Raw genomic sequence first — 20,308 nt, 5'->3', positions numbered from 1 at the left:
TAGAGAGTATAGAATTTATAAGTGATATCATGACCAAATACCATCTAAGCATATATGTCTTTTACACCTCCTACCAAGGAGCAAATAAAAGATTTTAATAAGTGTAAACCTAAAAGAAGATATGGAGAGAGAGGGAGATTTAGCCACACTCCCCATAATTGTGCAACATTACAACACAGTGACTGTCCCTTAGTCACCGGAACAGCCCGGTTTACGATCCAAACTGGTCCGGGAAGCAAAGGACAGGCCCACAATAACATATATACCACCATAATAATAAAAAACGTAATACAAAGTGCTAGTATTACATATACATTTTAAAAAATATATATAATCAATATAAAGATAGTGGTTACTCATTCTATGTACACACACAAAATTCAATAAGGGTGAACTCTTCAGTTTCACCAGTACATATACAGAAGACCCCAATAACCACCACATTTCTCTCAATTTATTAGAGTAATTATACATATGTACATCTTTACAAGTTCATCTCATAGATTCTCCTCACAACGTCAATTTTCCATTAGTCACATAGATTCACTCGATATCTCGATACTAGAGTTGATCAAGGGTATATGTTCAATTCCATACACTACCAAAATGAAAAAAACATGTAAAGAATTATAAAAATAAAAACGTAAATATATTTACAAATAGGATGCAAAGCTTAGAGACTCGTTTAGCCCCTTTGATGACATACTATTTAATGTCACAATGCACTTAAGTTCCCTACGTAAGAGCTGTTTAAATACATCTCCTCTGTTTCCTTCATAAAGCTTATCAATGCCGTTAACTCTTATAAGTCTCCAATTTTTATTGTGGAAATCTCTAAAGTGTCTAGCTAAGGGTTTACTCCTATCCCCAAATTCGTCCACATAATCTCTACATGTAATTCCCTTTATGTCCCGAATGTGTTCCATCACACGAGTTCTCAATTCCCTAGTAGTCATACCAATATAAAATTTATTACATGGACAACTCGCGTGATAAACCACATTCTTAACACTGCAATTTATATAGTGGACAATCTTATATCTCCTTTTGTCACTCAAACCCACAAAGCTATCAGTTCTCTCCATGACAGCACATGCCCCACAATGACCACACGATATATTGCCCCATCTGGGTTCCCTTGATCCAAAAAGATATGTGGAGGGTTAGGTATAGTGGCTGTGAACCAACATATATCCCGTAGATTCAGACTGCGTCTTGGTGTCATAGCCGGCTGGGGGGTTAGAATTTTGGCTAAAGTTTTGTCTGTTTTCAAAACTGCCCAGTGTTTTTGAAAAAATACCTCTCATTACATTCCACTGTTTATTGTAACCCTAAATAAACCTTACCACCTCATCTGGCCCCTTCTTTACCTTTGGTTTTAAGAGATCACTTCGTTTCTTCGATTTTTGCATTATTATATTCCCGTCTCACGTGTTTCCTCATAACCCCTTCTTTGAAATCTCGATATAAGATCCTTAGATCGAGCTTCAAAGCATTCGTCAGGGGAACAAATATGCCTCGCTCGGAGGAATTGTCCTTTCGGAATTGGCTTTATAACATGTTTAGGATGGGAGGAATCTGCCATTAAGTATGAATTGACTGAGGTCGCCTTTCTAAAGATATCAGTTTTAATTTTACCATCAGTCTCGATCAGAATCTGAATATCCAAAAATTCAATTGCAGTTTTGCTGTATTTACTTACTTATTTAATGTTGACATCATTAGCGTTTAGGTAGTTCAAAAAACCTCCAAGATCATGTTCCGTACCCTGCCAGAGAAACAGAACATCATCAATAAATCATCGCCATGACAACACCGATGTCACATATGGGTTGTTATCACTTTGTATAGTACTCCCCTCCCAAAAACCCATAAACAAATTTGCATATGATGCGGCACATGTGGCCCCCATAGCCGTACCAGACATATAATATTTGTCTTTAAATGTAAAGAAGTTGTGGCAAAGGACAAATTCAAGTAGCTCTAAAATTAGATCCACTATATCTCTACCAAAATTGCCCATTTCTAGAAAAAATCTGCAAGGTCTCAAACCATGCACATGGTCAATTGACGTATAGAGTGACTCTACATCACTAGTCACAATATACATATCCTCCTCTAGTTTTAAATCTTCCAGGGATATCAACATATCTGTTGAGTCCCTGATATAGGAGGGGAGGGACTCCACATGAGGTCTCAAATAGTAGTCAATAAAGCGGCAGATTGGTTCACAAAGACCACCAATCCCTGAGATGATCGGTCGACCTGGAGGGCAGATGACATTTTTGTGTACTTTAGGTAAAAAGTATTTTGTAGGGATTCTAGGTTCTCTTACTTTTAAACCCTCATATACCTCCATAGGGATAACCATATTGTCCACTGCTTGTTTCAAAATAGATTCAAGCTGTGAGCTAAAAATAGTAACTGGGTTTTGTTGTAATACCCTAAAGGTGCCTGTATCATCTAGCTATCGTCTAGCCTCTTGTTCGTACATGATATTGGGCCACGCTACAATGTTGCACCCCCCCCCCTTGTCCGCAGGTTTGAACACGATATCATTCATGTTTCTTAGTTCTTTAAGGGCAATACGTTCTGCTACAGTCAGATTGTCATTATAATTAGATTTAATTGCCCTCATCTCACCTGTAACCAATTTGACAAAAATCATAACCTGCGGACAAAGGGAGGAAGAGGGGAACGTGGTACTTTTTTTTACGTGAATTCTTAGGGAGTTTATCCCTCATATACTCCTTGTGTCTATTTTCCTCACACAAGGCTTCCAAAGCCATCAGTGTCTCCCTTTCCTCATCCGTACTAGGTGTAAATTTATCAGGGTCAAAGAAATGCCTTTTAAGAATTACCTTACGGGCAAATAGATGTAAGTCCTTAACAGCTTAAATGTGTCCCCTATGTGACACCCTATGTGTCAAAATTAATAGTAGGAGAAAAGGTAAGACCCCCTCCTGAGAACAGAAATCGATAGATTTATTACCTCTAATGTCTCCTTCCCCTTCTCCTGGTCATTCTGTCCCCGATAAATTCTCTCTTTTTCTGATGTTCTCGGGTGTATTTCTCAGGTTGGACCACATCCTCTTCCCGGTGTTCCACGGGGCGTTTGTCTAAAAAAACGGTCCCCTTGATAACTCCGAGTGGATGAAACAGATGAGGTTCGAGATAAGGACTGAACTCTTCCCAACCGTTGCCATTTCTATGCCGTTTTATTCACATAATCCAGCTGATCCCTTTTGAATTTTTTAACTTTTGCCTCTTGTACCTCCGATTCCCATTTCTTAAATTCAACTTCCAACTCCCCCCTCGAATTTTTTAATTTCCTACTCTGTGGAGTCTTTCTTTAATTTGTCTTTTTAATAATTCAATTTCCACTTCCAGTGCTTCAAGGGTTTTTTTTGTCCACACCAATTAGAAGCTCTAAAAATGTATTGGAGCAATTCCTGCAAGATTCCTCCCACCTTGTTACAAAAGCAATATAAATATAGGAAATGAGGGAAACACCTGTATCCTTAGACCACGTGGAATTAATATTTCTGTAGGTTGTTTTCCAATGTCGCTTTATTCCACCATACTCTGGTCCGTTTTTTAAGTAGATATTTGAGAGATGATTTTAGTTCTCTCACACACGCATTTGCATCCTCTCTAGGAGGTACTGTATCATCAAATATAGCTGTTAGCTGTGTAACCCACACCTGGTCACGAGATTTATAATCCATAAACAGAGTTTCTGCTCAAAATATATATATAACAAAAACAAGAATTAGCACCTATAATACCCATTGGGCAATTATATAACCATAAGGCATAGTCAAAATTAAAGAAAACCTATATATGTATCATATTACCATACCATACAAGAAAGAATCTTTAGACATGTATTTAGTCCAAAATATTATTTTTATTATTCCATAAGTATGGAAAAACACCCAAAAGCTCACATAAATATACATACAAATATTAAAACATACTTAAAAATGAAAAAACTCAGAGATCATCAGAACATAACCACCATTGCCTAATCTATATGGTAATACATAATGTGCAATAGGTAAGGCAACAACACACAGGGAGAGCATGTAATATGCCTCTAGACAGAGGTCAACTAGCACCTTCAAATGGTAATGTATACAAACTCGAAATATATAGAGAGTATAGAATTCATAATTTTATAAGTGATATCGTGACCAAATACCATCTAAGCATATATGTCCTTTACACCTCCTACCAAGGACCAAATAAAAGATTTTAATAAGTGTAAACCTAAAAGAAGATATGGAGAGGGGAGATTTAGCCACAATGAGAATGACAAGTAGGAGAAACCAGGTGGATCAGGATGGCATCTACAGTATATAGAAACATAGAAGATGACGGCAGGAGGAGAGCAAATGGTCTATCTAGGCGCTCCCAATATTATTTCCTTTTTAGTTTTGGCCTCGTTCTATTTTCCCAATGTCTTTTTGTAGGCGAGGTCTCCAATATTACAGATGTGGGGTCAGTAAAGCCCTATACACCGGGGGTCACAATCTCCCTCTTTCTACTAAGGGGGGAATACTGTGTTCAGTTCTCTAAGTGTCTCTCTCCATACACAGGAGTACACAATGGTGAAGAAGACATCGGGTGACTGTACGACTCCCATCATCCATGAGTCAGGAGGATGGAGCAGTTGTCAGAGCCCCATCACAGAGCATCCCCCTCACTCCCGGATACATGAGAAGAAGATCTTAGAACTGATCTACAAGATGACTGAGCTGCTGACTGGAGAGGTGACACTGCTGGGAATGCTGGGAAATTATACAGTAACAGCACTGGAGGTGTCTGGGTGATGACTGTATCATTGTGTGTGTCAGGTTCCTATAAGGTGTCAGGATGTCACTGTCCATTTCTCCATGGAGGAGTGGGAGTATCTAGAAGGACACAAGGATCTGTACGAGGAGGTCATAATGGAGAACTACCGGCCGCACACATTACAAGGTAAGAAGAGACCGATTATTTATTTATATCTATATATGTGTTGGCCAGAAAAATAGGAACAATGGCACTTCTTGCGCGTCGAATTGTTAGAATTCTTTGTAAAGGTTTATAAACTCTAGAGAGTGTAGATGATAACTAGAAAATATGGATTTATTATTTTCAAATTTATGATTTCTTCCACATTCACCTTTTATCTGGGTGACAGTTTACATTCACTGTACGATCCACTTCTATTGTGATAGCTATATATATATATATACATACATACATACATCACACACATACGCTGTTCAGCCATAACATTAAAGAGGCTCTATCATCACATTATAAGCGCCCTATCTCCTTCATAATCTGATCGGCGCTGTAATGTAGATAACAAACGATAATTTTTGAGCAAGTTATGAGCAATTTTAGATTTATGCTAATTAGTTTCTCAATAGACAACTGGGCGTTTTTTACCTTTTGACCAAGTGGGCGTTGTACAGAGGAGTGTATGACGCTGACCAATCAGCGTCATACACTTCTCTCCATTCATGTCCATTTGTATTCACTCTGTGCTGTCACATACACCCACTATAATGACGGGGTAGGGAGACAGACAGGTGAGCCCTAATCTACCCGCCACTCAGTCCCTGCCTACTTGCAACGGCCCGTTCTAGGCGACGGCGTACAACTGGGCGACGGTCCCTACGCTCAATAACTGCACGACAGACAAACAGACAAGGATACACAGAAGTTAGGGAAATGGGGCAGTTGCCCACGGCAGCACTGTGAGCAACGAGAGTAGTGAACGAGTCGAGTCAAACCAGGAGTGTACGAGGTACCAAATGCAGAGCAGGAGAATTGTCAGTAAAGCCAGGGTCAAAATGAAGCAGAGGACAAATAGTTCAAGCAGCAGCAGCAGAGCCAGGAAACAGACAGAATCACAGGCAAAGGAGGAGCAGGAAATGCAGGTATAAATAGACAGAGGGCGGGAGCTAGCTCCGTCCGGCCAGGCTGTGATAGGCTCTCCCACTCCTAAGCCTCCCAGCCTGACTGGTAGAAGATGGAGTCACTCTCTCAGACTTAGGAGCAGGTGCAGACTGAATACCCACGGGTGTCGACACAGAAGCTGTGTCTGGCAGATCCTTTACACCCACATTAACTTTACTGAAGTGTCTTGAGAGTGAATAGACATTGCCTCCAGCCAGCACACGATGTCTATTTACACTCCCGACACTTCGGTAAAGATTGTGTGGGACTGAATCGCGGCACAGTGTGATCTCGAGAGATCACGCTGTGAATAACAGCACAGCGTGATCTCGTGAGATCACGCTGTGCTGCGTGTGTAAGTCCCACAAAAACTTTACTTTAGCTCATCCTCTAAGCAGGAGCTGTAACGAACAGCTTCTGATCTCAGAGCAGCCTCCTGAACACAGCTGGGGTCGGAAAACATTCTGACACCAGCTGTTTAACCCTTTGATCGCCGTGGTCCGTGACGGCGGCATGATCAAAGGGAATTCCCCTCTTTGATTGCATCACCGGGATTTCTGTGATTCTATCAAACACCGGGGAATCCCTCTGCATTCAGCCCTGGGGACCTACAAAGGACCCCAGGGCTGTCTGTTCCGTTTATAATAAATACCTATAACTGTATGTGAAGACAAATCAAATCTCCCAAAAGGAGATTTGTTCCGTTTGCCTGCTGTTCGGGCACACTATGTACAGGAGTATGCTAATACATAAGTAAAAAATAAAGTAATCCCTTAATGGGATTAAAAAAAATAAAGTAATAAATTAATTTAAAAAGTCCCCAAAAAAAGTCATTATTTTGCATAAAATATATTTTATTGCTCCCACATTACATAAAAACAAAAAACCTACACATAGTAGGTATATACACGACCGTAATAACTTGACAAATTAATTTAACAGGTTATTTAGCGTGAAACATGAACGGGATAAAAAATAAACAAGAAAAACAATACTGAAAATTGCTTTTTCCTATATTGACGCCATTGTTTTAGGCGGCATGGTGGCTCAGTGGTTAGCACTATTGCCTTGCAGCGCTGGGGACCAAGGACAACATCTGCATGGAGTTTGTATTGTCACGTAGGGTTCGTGGACCCACTGGCCCGTACCGTCTTGGTGGTAAGGCAGCTGGCCAACAGGACGCAGGTAAAAGTCTATAGTTCGTATAGGGTACCTGTGTCAGCTCGGACAGTAGCAAGGCAGGCTTGGCAAGAACTTGGCAGCAGGTGAACGTCAGCCGTGGAGAAGCAGGACAGGCGTGGTATACAGCACAGCACGACTACAGCTAGGCACGGCACTAGATCAGGCTACAAGTATAGAATACAGGAAAACTGGGAGCAGGAAACACTAGGGAGCCATAGGCAAAACAGACTAGGAATACACAACAAAGCTCAGGCGTGGGAGGATGGGCTGGAACCCTCTTCTAGCCCAGGGTGAAGAGATTTAGAGCAGATCGGCAGCCCCCCACATGCATTTGTGGGGGCTGTCGATCCTTGTCATGGCAACCAGAGGCCAGACAATAGCGTAGCCCATCAGCTGCTTGTTCCTACCACAGTCGTCACCGCACCCATTCCTGCTGTTCCTCCTGCTACACTTCCTGCCTGTACCAGTACCAATCCCCTGTGCTATTTGCCGCTACCTCTGTCAGGGTTAAACTTCCTTCTCCCTGTTATTCCACACCGAATAGCCACCTCTGTAAATTGGAAACTGAGGGCATGAATGGAAGATATGTACCAAACAGACAAATGGTGGTAGGCATCCTCCCTCAGTGAAGTAGGAAGTAAGAACTAAACTTTATTGAACAAAGAAAAGAATCACAAGTCTCCTCCCTAGAGATGTGGGACGTGCTTAAGCCCCATTGGCTCTATTCAGCTGTAAGTTCATCTGTACACTCCTCTTGCATTCCAGGGGCGGTGTCTCCATAGGCGTGTTCCTCATACAGACTCCATCTTGTTTCATTTACAAATCTTTGTGGAATATACTGATATAAAACAATAATGTTTTTGCAAACAATATACAGGCTAATGATCCCTGACAGTCCCCCCTAAAAACATTACTACTCTATCCCTGAGTCTTGCCTAGCAACCTACTACTGACCACTCGAACCAGGCGGGTAGGGGTTTTGGATTTCTTCACCAGCTTGAGACAAGCTACTCCTTATGAGTAACCCCCCTTTGTACCTGGACTTCCAAGGTTTCGGAGTGGTCCTAACTTTCCCTATTCTCCTCAGGATACAGGATGGTTGTCTTGGTATAATCTACAAACCGCTGCTGGTTGTAATATATATAATTAATCCAGTCTACATTTTTATTAACGGTAATAATTGTCGCACTGTCACTTACTGTCCTAATGGGACTTTTACCCCTGCAGATATAACAGGTCATGGGCAGCATCTTCCTCAAACCTAAAGACACCCGGGTAACATAACCTCCGGGCTCTCATTGCTGCCATGTACTTCTTACATATGAGTGACAACAACCAGTGACCTTCACAAACTCCTCAGATCGTAATTTGCAGTGCCGCGGCATATTTACACACATTATAATTATAAACCTCAGACAATATAAACAATAAAGCCTCAACTAATAATATAATGCTATCACCCTCAGGTTTTGGGTCCCATGGGTTCATTGCAAGTCCTGTACATCATCGTCCTCTTCTTCTTCTGTCTCCTGTCTTCTGTGGAGTCAGACTGCACAGTGGTGTCCAGTGGGGGATTTATTATTATCCTCCACCTGGTCACTTACTTATTAAAACACTTGATACTGCTGACGGATTCACTCAGGTCTTTGGTCTTTACTTTGATCTTTGATGTCATCAGGACTTGGTTTGGTCCTTCTCATCTGTCAGACACCGTCTCTTTTAGTATACGTCACGGGCTGTACATAGCACCTCATGCTGTGAGCCTGGAGTGAGATCCCACGTAGACGGAGTAGTGGAGTTTTATTGTGACTACCACAAACCCTCCACATCTGTCCTCTTCCTCCGGTAAGTTACTTGTCTGGGCGGCTGCTTAGAATTGTGACACTGCCGTCAGTTCGTGATAAACGTGTTGTACTGGCTCAGGCTGCGCATGCCGCATCTCAGTGATGGAGTTCATCATATTAAAAGTCTTTTAGTTCATGTGTACTGCCACTTGCCGGGGACCCAAACCTTGTCAATTGTTAAAATAAATGCTAATCCGCATACACTATAAACGTTGTTCTAAGTACATACAATAATAATGACAGGCCCTTAAACTACATCAAACAAACACCTTCATGTAAGAAAAAACTTCTCTGTTCCACTGGACAGGGCACCTAGACAATGTGTAATTACTGGGTACATTGTATTTGCACTTGGTGTTTACACTTTCCAGCAGGATTTATACCTTGATCTCAGCTGATTACCTGGAACATCTCCTATTCACAGAAATATACACAAATTCCACATGTTTATCTGACAAGTGTCTCAAGCCAATTTTTCTCCCCCTACTCTGTTTCGTTCTACCTGGGAAGGCCTCTCAAGGTCGGTTCTCTTCGTGGGAGGCGGGTATGATAAGGTTGGCACCGGTCTGCCAGGACCGTTCTGTAGGCAAATCCAACAGCTCTAACAGAATTTAGCAGCATCAGCTGTAAAGCCTGGGACATACCAATTAGATCTTACCACATCGATCCTTGCAGTCTTGGGGCATATGTGAGGTCATACACCATCAATGCAAGTGCCATCAAGAGTGCCTTGGGCACTACCAGGTTTCCACATTCTGTCAGAATCTGGTTCTCACGCCTTTCGCTCCCAGTTGGACACTTCCTGTGGAGAACAAGCTTTCCATCGCATAATCAGTAATTTATCTTAATCAGATAATTGAGTTGAAGAAAAACATTAACAATGACAGATTTATGTTAAACGTTCACACTGGGCAGTAACTAAAACTGATACATACAACCTGATTCTTCTTCTTCTATACATACACATATACACTGCACAGAATTCTCTGCTCTAAAATTTTCCTTTCACAACAAAAATATTTTCAAATGGGAATCTACTTGCACCAAGAAGTTATCATTTACACAAATATAATACTGACACATGCCTCCAATAGTCCAATGGTAAGGCTGGTCCAGAACTTTACATAAAACTTAACATCAGTATTTAATATTCCCACAACACTTTTTGAATATCGTTATTAAACAAGCTAACTTTGAGACAACATCTGGAGAACTGCTGACATCTTATCATTGTACAAACACCAGGTCAATACTTGGGATAACACTGTTCCCCTGTCACTTACACACAACGTCTGCAGTGGGGAAGATACCGGCCGGGCTTCAGGCCACCCTGAGAACAGGTCTACACACACGAGCACCGAGTCATACACTTCTACCTCGGGTAGTTTCATGTTCTTCAGTCGCTGGGATGGGTAATCTGGCCGGGCTGCACTTTTCACAGGTACCTTTGCTGTTTTACCTATATCATGCCGTGCGCACATCGTGCAGGCTGCTACAAACCTAGTGGTGGCATTATTGTATCCAGGGACAAGCCAATTTACTGACACATGGCCGCACATACCCTTGTTGTCAGGTCTGTCTTCTCTTTCTCTCTCAATTGGCTTACCCGATGATCCAATAAAGTTCCTATTACCAATGGGCCCATAATTGTGGGCGATGCCAAAAGCGTACCTAGAGTCAGTGTAAATGTCGGTCGTCTTACCTTCTGCCAGGTTACAAGCCTCAGCGAGCACCTCCAGCTCCGCTCCTTGAGATGAATGAGAAGGTGAGAGTGGTTTCTGGATAATTTACCTGGTGCCTCGTATCCTGTCTTGTACATACTGTATATGATCAAGTATTTCTACATTACAAATTTACATTGGAAACCTATGTCACATATAGATAGAACATTTCAAAGGGGTGGCGTCTTCATTCTCAAAAACAGAAACAAATGTTATACACTTCTCCACACTCATCTGATAATCCAGAACACTTTGAGAATCTCACTTTTATCAGGTTCCGTAAATACTTGATTAATACAAAAACAAATAAAAATTACTAAAATCTTTACATAAAATTAACAATGTTCATATAATTTTCACCTCCTTCCCTACTAAATCTGTAAAGACTCATCTGTGAGTGACCTCGGCCTCTTGTGTAAATTTGCTGGAGGGGGATGGTCTCTTACACATTTTGCAGATCTCCTGGAACCAAATTCATTAATTTAAAAAAAAACTAAATTGTACCTGATCAGTCCCTTCACCATTCCCCCCTTTTTGGACTCTGCGAAAGTAATGTAGCAGGGTTCAAAACTACATGTCAACATAATAAAGTTGGGCACTCTATCTGGGGGGGCACTAGTTTAACCCCCTGTAATACACAACAGCCTGGAACAAAAATGACTTTCTCCTGACAAAAATAAATTTTATCTTTAAAATGACTTGCAACCATTTACCTGTAAAACATCTCACATTTTCCAAAATAACATTTAGGCAGCACTATAGCACTTGCCTCATATGTAAAAAACAAAAACAAAACAATTGTAATTAGTTATTCAATAAAACGGAAAATAATATATCTGGTAATATTAATTACTGCAAACCAATAAACTGTATATAAAAAAAGCGAACAGTGGGGGCACATACATTTTCAAGACCCCGTGTCTCTCAATATCTGTAGTTTAATACATTTGAATTAACATCAAAACACATTAAATCTTATCACATCATAACACATAAATATGCAGCGTAACTGTTATATCTTTTTGCAGACATATCCAGCAGTCTGTAATATTTTTCTTGCTGGGTGAAATTTAGGACAACAGCGCATGCGCAAAGATAAGAAACTTTCCTTTACACAGAAAAAAAGAAACAGATTTTAACCCCATACACAAAACACTAAGAATTTTGTTTTTTTAGACATTACTGCTGTTAAAAATAAGAGCATACATTATAAATCTAAAATCAGTGCAATATTGTAATCACTTGTCTCATCAGTCCACGCTCCATATACAAGCTTACACCAGTCTGCTGTCAAGACTTCACACTGCACACAGCCCCCCTCCCCCACACAATCTATCACACACGTTACATCAAATTCTACAGGAGGGGGTCATACACTCACTCCTCACAGCTTCTGTTCTCACAATCTTAACAATTTTAATGCCGGCGAAAATTCTCCCATACAATGAACCTCCAAGAGTCACACATCTGTACAACACAAGAGAACGTACGTATCTGCAATAATTCATCACACTATTGTATAGGAATTATCTACGTTCAAAACATCAAACACATAATCTGTAACTGTGTCCAATCTGTCGGCCACTATATCTATATTATGATGACGTGTCTTTTCACCAGTGCACAGCGTCCTGCACCCCTGGGACGGAATCTAGAATAGAAGAAAACACTGCAGCATGTGTTACTGTCAGCTCTTTACTGAGGGAAATGACAAAATTAACAAGGCTATAATTTCATACTGATTTGATTGGGCCGGGCGTGACCTCATCAGGTGGTGGGGGGCAGCCTTCTCCCACAGGAAGCACATAGCTCAGCTGTGAGGGGGGTTTTGCTGCCCACAATGGGGACACACCCAACATGAGAGACTGCCGCCATTACAGGGCGGTGGCTGGTCCTGTGGTTTCTAATACATATAACATACAATGCCTTTCTTATTTCCAACTTCCCTTTGTTTCACCAAATCATACGAATAGGATCGTCCGGGTACGGGTAATCCTGATGATTTGAATATTTGTCCGTAAACCATCCATTCTAACCGTCTATATTCTTCACTTAATCTATATAACAATTTTCGGTCTGCAACTCTCTTGGTCTAGCCGGAAATATTACAATTTCGCAGTCTGCAACTCTCTAGGTCTGGCCGAAATATTACCCACAACTCATCAGTGTTTACACCCCGCGTACGCCTGTCCCACGACTTATCACACGATTTATCGCACATGTATTGTGCCCGCATGCCCGCGTATAAGACCGGTTATATTTTCTATCTAGTCCCTAATTATCCAGAGGATGGTGAGTTGGGCGCGACTAATTTCTTACGGGTACGTGATCACACAGCGGGGATGTCGCCCCTGTCGCCTGAGCTAATCCAGGCAACCGACCAGGGTTCTACAGACCACCACAAGACCGTCCACTAACACAGATAAGTCGAAAATTTATCATATCAACTGACTTACCGTGTTATTGTGGAGGTGATCAGGCTCCTTCAGTGGGCAGTCCCGGGTCATCTGCTTCACTCTGTGAATGTGGGTTGTCCGGATTCCGAGATCCCCACGTGTGGCCCCACGTTTGGGTGCCAATTGTCAGGGTTAAACTTCCTTCTCCCTGTTATTCCACAACGAATAGCCACCTCTGTAAATTGGAAACTGAGGGCATGCATGGAAGATATGTGCCAAACAGACAAATGGTGGTAGACATCCTCCCTCAGTGAAGTAGGAAGTAAGAACTAAACTTTATTGAACAAAGAAAAGAATCACAAGTCTCCTCCCTAGAGATGTGGGACGTGCTTAAGCCCCATTGGCTCTATTCAGCTGTAAGTTCATCTGTACACTCCTCTTGCATTCCAGGGGCGGTGTCTCCATAGGCATGTTCCTAATACAGACTCCATCTTGTTTCATTTACAAATCTTTGTGGAATATACTGATATAAAGCAATAATGTTTTTGCAAACAATATACAGGCTAATGATCCTTGACACCTCCGTGTTATGACGGAGACCCGAGGACCTGCAGGGGATTTTTGAATCCGTGCCTGATCCACTTCAGACTACGTGCCAGGTCCTTCTCTTCGGATGAAGTCAGGATCGCCTTCATCATCTCTCTCCTTACTGGCAAAGCCCTGGCATGGGCTAATCTTCTATGGGAACATCAGGGACCAGTGACTTGCAGTGCTTCTTACAGACCTTCCGCTCGATTTTTGAGGAACCTGGGAGAGTTTCTTCGGCTGCTGCATCCTTGCTGACCCTACACCAGGGAGACCTCTCCGTGGGCGAGTATGCCATTCAGTTCCGTATCCTGGCTGCTTATTTGACCTGGAACAACAAGGCTTTGGTGGCCACATTCTGGCGGGGACTGTCTTCAGGGATTAAGGATGAGCTGGCTGCTTGCGATCTGCCATCTACCCTGGATGATCTTATGTTACTCGCCACCCGGGTTGACATGAGGATCCGGGAGCGTTCCCAAGAGGTTCTACGGGAGAGAGAACTTCCTAGGCTGGATTCTACTTTCCAGCAATCCTCCTCAGTCGTCCCACCAGAGGATCCTATGCAATGTAACTATGTGAAATGTTCTACCCAGGAGAAACTTTGTATTGCGGCCTCAGAGGCCATATTGTGCGTCTGTGTCCCCAGAGGCCAGAGAGACCCCATTGCCTATGATTGATTGGAGAGACAACCCTAGATGCAACGGTACCTAATAGAGAATTCCGTTCCAAGTTGACTATTCCTGTGACCCTAGTATCCGCCGAGATGACGCATCAAGTTTCTGCCTATCTTGACTCTGGTTCTGCTGCAAACTTCATCCAGAAAGAGCTAGTGGATCATCTTCAGTTGCCCACAGTTTCCCTAGAGACGTCTTTGGATGTTGCCTCAGTTAATGGACTGCCTGATCCCATCGTTTTTAAAACCAAGCCGTTGAAGCTCCAGGTTGGAGTCCTTCATTTTGAACTGATCAATCTTGTTCTGCTGGGCCTGCCTTGGCTGCGACTACATGCCCCAGTGCTGGACTGGAATTCTGGAGAGGTTCTCCAATGGGGCTCCAAGTGCCTTGGTCATTGTCTGTTGCCGATCCAATCCTGTCCAGCCTCCTCTGCCTCAGTCATTGGCGGGACTGCCTCCCCAGTTTGCTCAGTATGCAGATGTTTTCAGCAAAAGGGAGGCTGAGACGCTGCCTCCACATCGGAGTTATGACTGCCCCATTGAACTGTTTCCTAATGCCTCTCTCCGCCGTGGTCGAGTATATCCCCTCTCCTTGCCAGAGTCTCTATTCATGTCGGCCTATATCAAGGACAGTCTGGAAAAGGGTTTCATATGAAAGTCTTCCTCCCCGGCCGGGGCTGGATTCTTCTTCGACCCTGCATTGACTACCGTGGTCTCAACCAGATCACGGTCAAGAACAAATACCCGTTTAGTCCGTATTCGCCGGGGTGATGAATGGAAGACGGCATTTAACACCCGGGACATGCACTACGAATACCTAGTGATGCCCTTCGGACTGTGTAACGCTCCCACAGTGTTTCAGGAGTTTGTTAATGATATCTTCCGAGATCTCCTCTATGTCTGTGTTGTTGTTTATCTCGATGGTATTTTGATTTTCTCCCCAGATCCGACGACTCATCGAGGCATGTCCGTCAGGTTCTATTACGATTAAGGGAGAATCATTTATACGCCAAGCTGCAGAAGTGCGTCTTTGAGAAGAGTTCTCTGCCCTTCCTGGGCTACATCATCTCGGATCAAGGTCTCAAGATGGATCCTGAGAAAGTGAAAGCTTTCCTGGCGTGGTCACGTCCTCAAGGCTTAAGGGCCATACAGCGGTTCCTGGGTTCGCCTATTTATACCGGCAGTTATTCCAAACTTCTCATCTCTGACGGCTCCCATCTCTACCCTTACCAAGAAGGGTGTGAACGCCAAGGTTTGGACTCCAGAGGCAGAGTCCGCATTTATTAGCCTCGAGAGCCTTCACTTAAGCTTCGATCCTCCATCATCCTGACGTATCTCGGCAGTTCTCACTGGAAGTGGACGTTTCCTCTGTTGGTGCAGGTGCACTTCTGTTCCAGAGGAGCTCCAAAGGAAAGGCAGTAGTATGTGGCTAATATTCTAGACTTTTTTCTTCTGCTGAGCGCAATTACTCTGTTGGAGATCGGTTGCTACTGGCCATCAAATTGGCTCTGGAGGAGTGGAGACATCTTTTAGAGGGTGCTGCTCACCCCAACCTGATCTTCACCGACCACAAAAACCTTACCTACCTTCAGTCTGCTCAACGACTGAATCCCCGTCAAGCCAGGTGGTCGGTGTTCTTCACCCGTTTCCAGTTTGTGCTCCACTACCATCCCGCACACAAGAATATGAGGGCCGATGCCCTATCCAGATCGTTTGAGACAGAAGACACAGTGGTGTCCCTTCAGACTATCATAGACCTGTCCTGCATCGTCACTGCTAATCCTCTGCAGGTTAGAGACATCCCTCCGGGGAGGACTTTTGTTCGGTTGGCAGACAGAAGAATTCTCTGCTGGGGACACAGTTCTAAACTGGCTGGGCACCCTGGTGTCCGTAAAACCCAAGACCTGATTGTCACTTAGCCCACGCTACCTAAAGATGTTCTGGACTTTGTTAGAAGCACACACCGTGCAAGAAGAGACAAAGTTACTCACTCCAAGCCTGCCAGCTTGCTTCAACCTCTGCCTGTACCCAATACCCCCTGGCAGCACATTGCGATGGACTTTGTCACAGACCTTCCTCCCCTCAGCAGGATGCAACACCGTCTGGGTGGTGGTGGACCGGTTCTCTAAGATGGGACTTTTTATCCCACTGACCGGCCTACCTTCTCCTCCTCGACTGGCGAGTCTCTTCATTCTACACATTTTTCGCTTGCATGGCTTGCTTCTTCACATTGTGTCCGACCGGGGGGTTCAGTTTACTTCAACGTTCTGGAGTGCCCTCTGTAAACTCCTGGATGTGAAATTTGACTTTTCCTCAGCTTATCACCCCTAGTCCAATGGGCAAGTCGAGAGGATCAACCAGATCATGGAGAATTATCTCCGCCACTTCATCTCTTCACAGCACGATATCTGGGTACAGCTTCTTCCATGGGCCGAGTTCTCATACAACCAACACACAAGTGAGTCCACCACTTCCACTCCATTTCACATTGTGTACAGTCAACATCCTAGAGTCCATCTTCAAGTGTCGACCACATCTCAATTACCCGCTGCTGACTCTGCTTATGGGGACTTTCTGCAAATCTGGCAACAGACCCGGTCCTCTATTTTGCTGTCAGTCGATCGCATGAAGCGAAAAGCAAATACAAGGAGAAGAGAGCCGTCTCAGTATCTTCCGGGTACCAAAGTCTGGCTATCCTCTCGGAACATTCGTTTGAAGGTGCCTTCATACAAGTTTGCTCCCAGGTTCCTTGGTCCTTTTGAAATTCTGCAACAATACACCCTGTCTCCTATAAGCTGCAGCTGCGTCCTGCCCTCAGAATCCCCAACTCCTTTCATGTGTCCCTCCTGAAGCCTGTGGTCCTGAACCGCTACAGCAAGACTTCTAGTTCCACAGTTGCTCCCTTTGGTTCTTCTGATGTGTTCGAGGTGAGGGAGATTCTGGACTGCAAGAGGGTAGGAGGAAGGACTTTCTATTTGGTGGACTGGAGAGGGTTTGGTCCAGAGGAGAGGTCCTGGGAGCCGGAGGAGAACCTCAGTGCTCCTGCTCTTATTAAAAAATTCCTCTCTCGCTCTGGCCCCAAGCAGAGGGGGCGTAAGAGGGGGGATACTTTAGCGTCCATGGCCATGGACCGTCTGGTTTACTCACCTCCCGACGCCCGCAGCCATGGATCCGTGGGTGCTGGTCCCCATCTCCTTCCTAGGAGATGCCAGCGCTCACTTCCGCTCCGGTCTGCTGTGTCCCGAAAAGGAAATCGTCATCATCATCAACTGCCACGATTTCCTGGTCTATAAGAAGGCTCCAGGCATTCTAATCCTTGCCTGAGCGTTGTTAGTTTTCCCAGTCTGTCTTGCAAATGGTCCCTTAGGGTTTCTCGTTCCAGTTGTTACCCGTGCCTTGTCACCTGTTCCTGTATCCCGCGCTGTTCTTGTTCCTGTGCCTATTAATGTCTATTAGTGTCGTGTCACGTCCTGTGTCATCTGCCACGTTCGGAGGAATCCGCCACGTCCTGTGTCATCTGCCACGTCCGGAGGAATCCTCCACGTCTGGCGCAACCTGTGTCATTCGCCACGTTTGGCTTTACCTGCTGCACCAATCTCCATCTGTACTAGAGCTGCGGCCACTGTCTGGACTATCCAGGTAGCCTTGTGCGGGACATTGTATTGCTGGGGTTTCCTGTTGTTTGGCCAGCTGCGTCTCTGCTACGGCGGTACGGCCTAGTGGGTCCACTAACCCGCTACATGACAGGGGTCACTTTTGGGGGGTTTCCACTGTTTTGTCCTCTTATGGGGCTTTGCAATTTCGACATGGCACCCGAAAACCATTTTAGCTAAATTTTAGCTCCAAAAGCCAAATAGCGCTCCTTCCCTTCTAAGGGTATGCTCACACACTTAACCAAAATCTTCTGAAAATACGGAGCCTCTGATTTTCAGGCGTTTTTGAAGCTGAAAATTAAGCTTCTTTTAATTTGAAGCTTCTTTTGAGGCTTCTTTTTAAGCTTCTTTTCTGGCGTTTTGCATAGTGTTCAATGGAAAATCGGCTTCAAAATACGCCTCAAGACGTGACATGCACTTCCGTTTACAAAACGTCTTTTTTTACGCTACATTTTTTAAAACAGCGGCGTAAAAAGACGCCCCGTATGAACTAACTTCTGTTTTTCCCATTGATTGCAATGGGCAGATGTTTGTAGGCATTCATCTGCCGTTTTTTCAGGCGTTTTTCGAGGCATAAACGCCCTGAAATATGCCTGAAAACACTGCCTGAACATACCCTCAGCCCTGCTGGGGGTCCAAACAGCAGATTACCACGTATGGTGTATTTCCGTAATCGAGAGAAATTGTTTTACAAATGTTCTCCTTTATTCTTTGTAAAAATGAAAAATGGCTACGTTTTTTCAGAAAAAAAGTAGATTTTTACCTTTACAGACTAATTCCAATGAATTCGGCAAAACAAATGTTGGGTCAAAATGCTAACTTTACCCCTAGAAAAATTCCTTGAGGAGTGTAGTTTCCAAAATGGGGTCACTTTTGGGGGGTTTCCACTATTTTGGTCCCCCCAGTGCATTGCAAACGCGACACGTCACTGAAAAGTATTCCAGCAAAATCCAAAATCCAAATGGTGCTCCTTCTCTTCTAAACCCTTCTGTGGGTCAAAACAGCAGTATATTACCACATATGGGGTATTGCTATAATCGGGAGAAATTGCTTTACGTATGTTGGGGTGTTTTTGCCCTTTATTCCATGTAAAAATTAAAAATGTCTGTTTTTTTCAGAAAAAGTAGATTTTCATCTTCACATACTAATTCAAATAAATTTAGCAAAAAAACTGTGAGTTCAAAAGGCTAACTATACCCCTAGATGAATTCCTTGAGGGGTGTAGTTTCCAAAATGGGGTCACTTTTGGGGGTTTTACTGTTTTGGCCCCACAAGACCTCAAACATGACATGGTGCCTAAAATATATTCTGAAAAAAGGAGGCCCCAAAATCCTCTAGGTGCTCTTTTGCTTCTGAGGCCTGTGTTTCAGTCTATTAGCACACTAGGGCCACGTGTGGGATATTTCTAAAAATTGCAGAATCTGGGTAATAAATATTGAGATGTGTTTCTCTGGTAAAACATTCTGTGGTACAGAAAAAAATGTATTACAAATTAATTTTGGCCAAAAAAAATGAAATTTGTAAATTTGACCTCTACTTTGCCTTAATTCCTGTGAAAAGCCTAAAGGGTTAAAACGCTTTCTGAATGCTGTTTTGAATACATTGAGGGGTGCAGTTTTCAAAATGGGGTGATTTATGGGGACTTTCTAATATAGAAGGCCCTCAAAGCCACTTCAGAACTGAACTGGTCCCTGAAAAAATAGCCTTTTGAAATTTTCTTGAAAATATGAGAAATCGCTGCTAAAGTTCTAAGCCTTGTAACGTCCTAGAAAAATAAAAGAACGTTCAAAAAAAAGATGCAAACATAAAGTAGACATATGGGAAATGTAAACTAGTGACTATTTTGTGTGGTATTACTATCTGTTTTACAGGTCAGATTTGAAAAATCGGCTTTGTCCTGAAGGCCAAAACAGGCTCAGTCCTGAAGGGGTTAAACTAAAAATATGTAAAAGAAAAACCAACAACGACAAAATTTACTTTAATATTTTTTTATCAAATTAAAGTCCAATAAACTGTATAAAACATACACATACTTGGTATTCTCGCACCCAAAATAAGCTATTCAATAAAATTATTGTATCAATGTTATATGGTCCCCCAAAATTATGCAGGTCAAAAGCTCCTCCTACAAAAATACAAGGCCTTTTACCCCTGCATGACTTCTGCCTTATATATACTGCATTGTCAAAAGGGGTACCTGCAATCCGCAGTACAGTTACATCGCAGTGATGGCGCAGTTCAAAAGCTGAGCCCGCGCCATTACCAGTGGGTGTCAGCTGTATGTTACAGCTGACGCTCT

The 20,308-nt window shown here is 43.2% G+C and overlaps 1 protein-coding gene across 1 annotated transcript in view; it reads left to right on the top strand.

Moving 5' to 3' along the window:
• LOC142656178 (uncharacterized) overlaps positions 1 to 20,308 on the top strand; it is a 75,633-nt gene that overhangs the window by 39,556 nt on the left and 15,769 nt on the right. The window contains exons 8-9 of the mRNA XM_075831099.1: positions 4,602 to 4,775; positions 4,860 to 4,983. Coding sequence (XP_075687214.1) covers positions 4,602 to 4,775; positions 4,860 to 4,983 — 298 coding nt within the window. The remainder of the gene's footprint in view (positions 1 to 4,601; positions 4,776 to 4,859; positions 4,984 to 20,308) is intronic.

This window comes from Rhinoderma darwinii, chromosome 1 (genome assembly GCF_050947455.1).
Source record: "Rhinoderma darwinii isolate aRhiDar2 chromosome 1, aRhiDar2.hap1, whole genome shotgun sequence".
Lineage (NCBI taxonomy): Eukaryota > Metazoa > Chordata > Amphibia > Anura > Rhinodermatidae > Rhinoderma > Rhinoderma darwinii.
The sequence above is the reverse complement of the archived record's forward strand: the minus strand, read 5'-3'. Positions and strand labels throughout refer to the sequence as shown.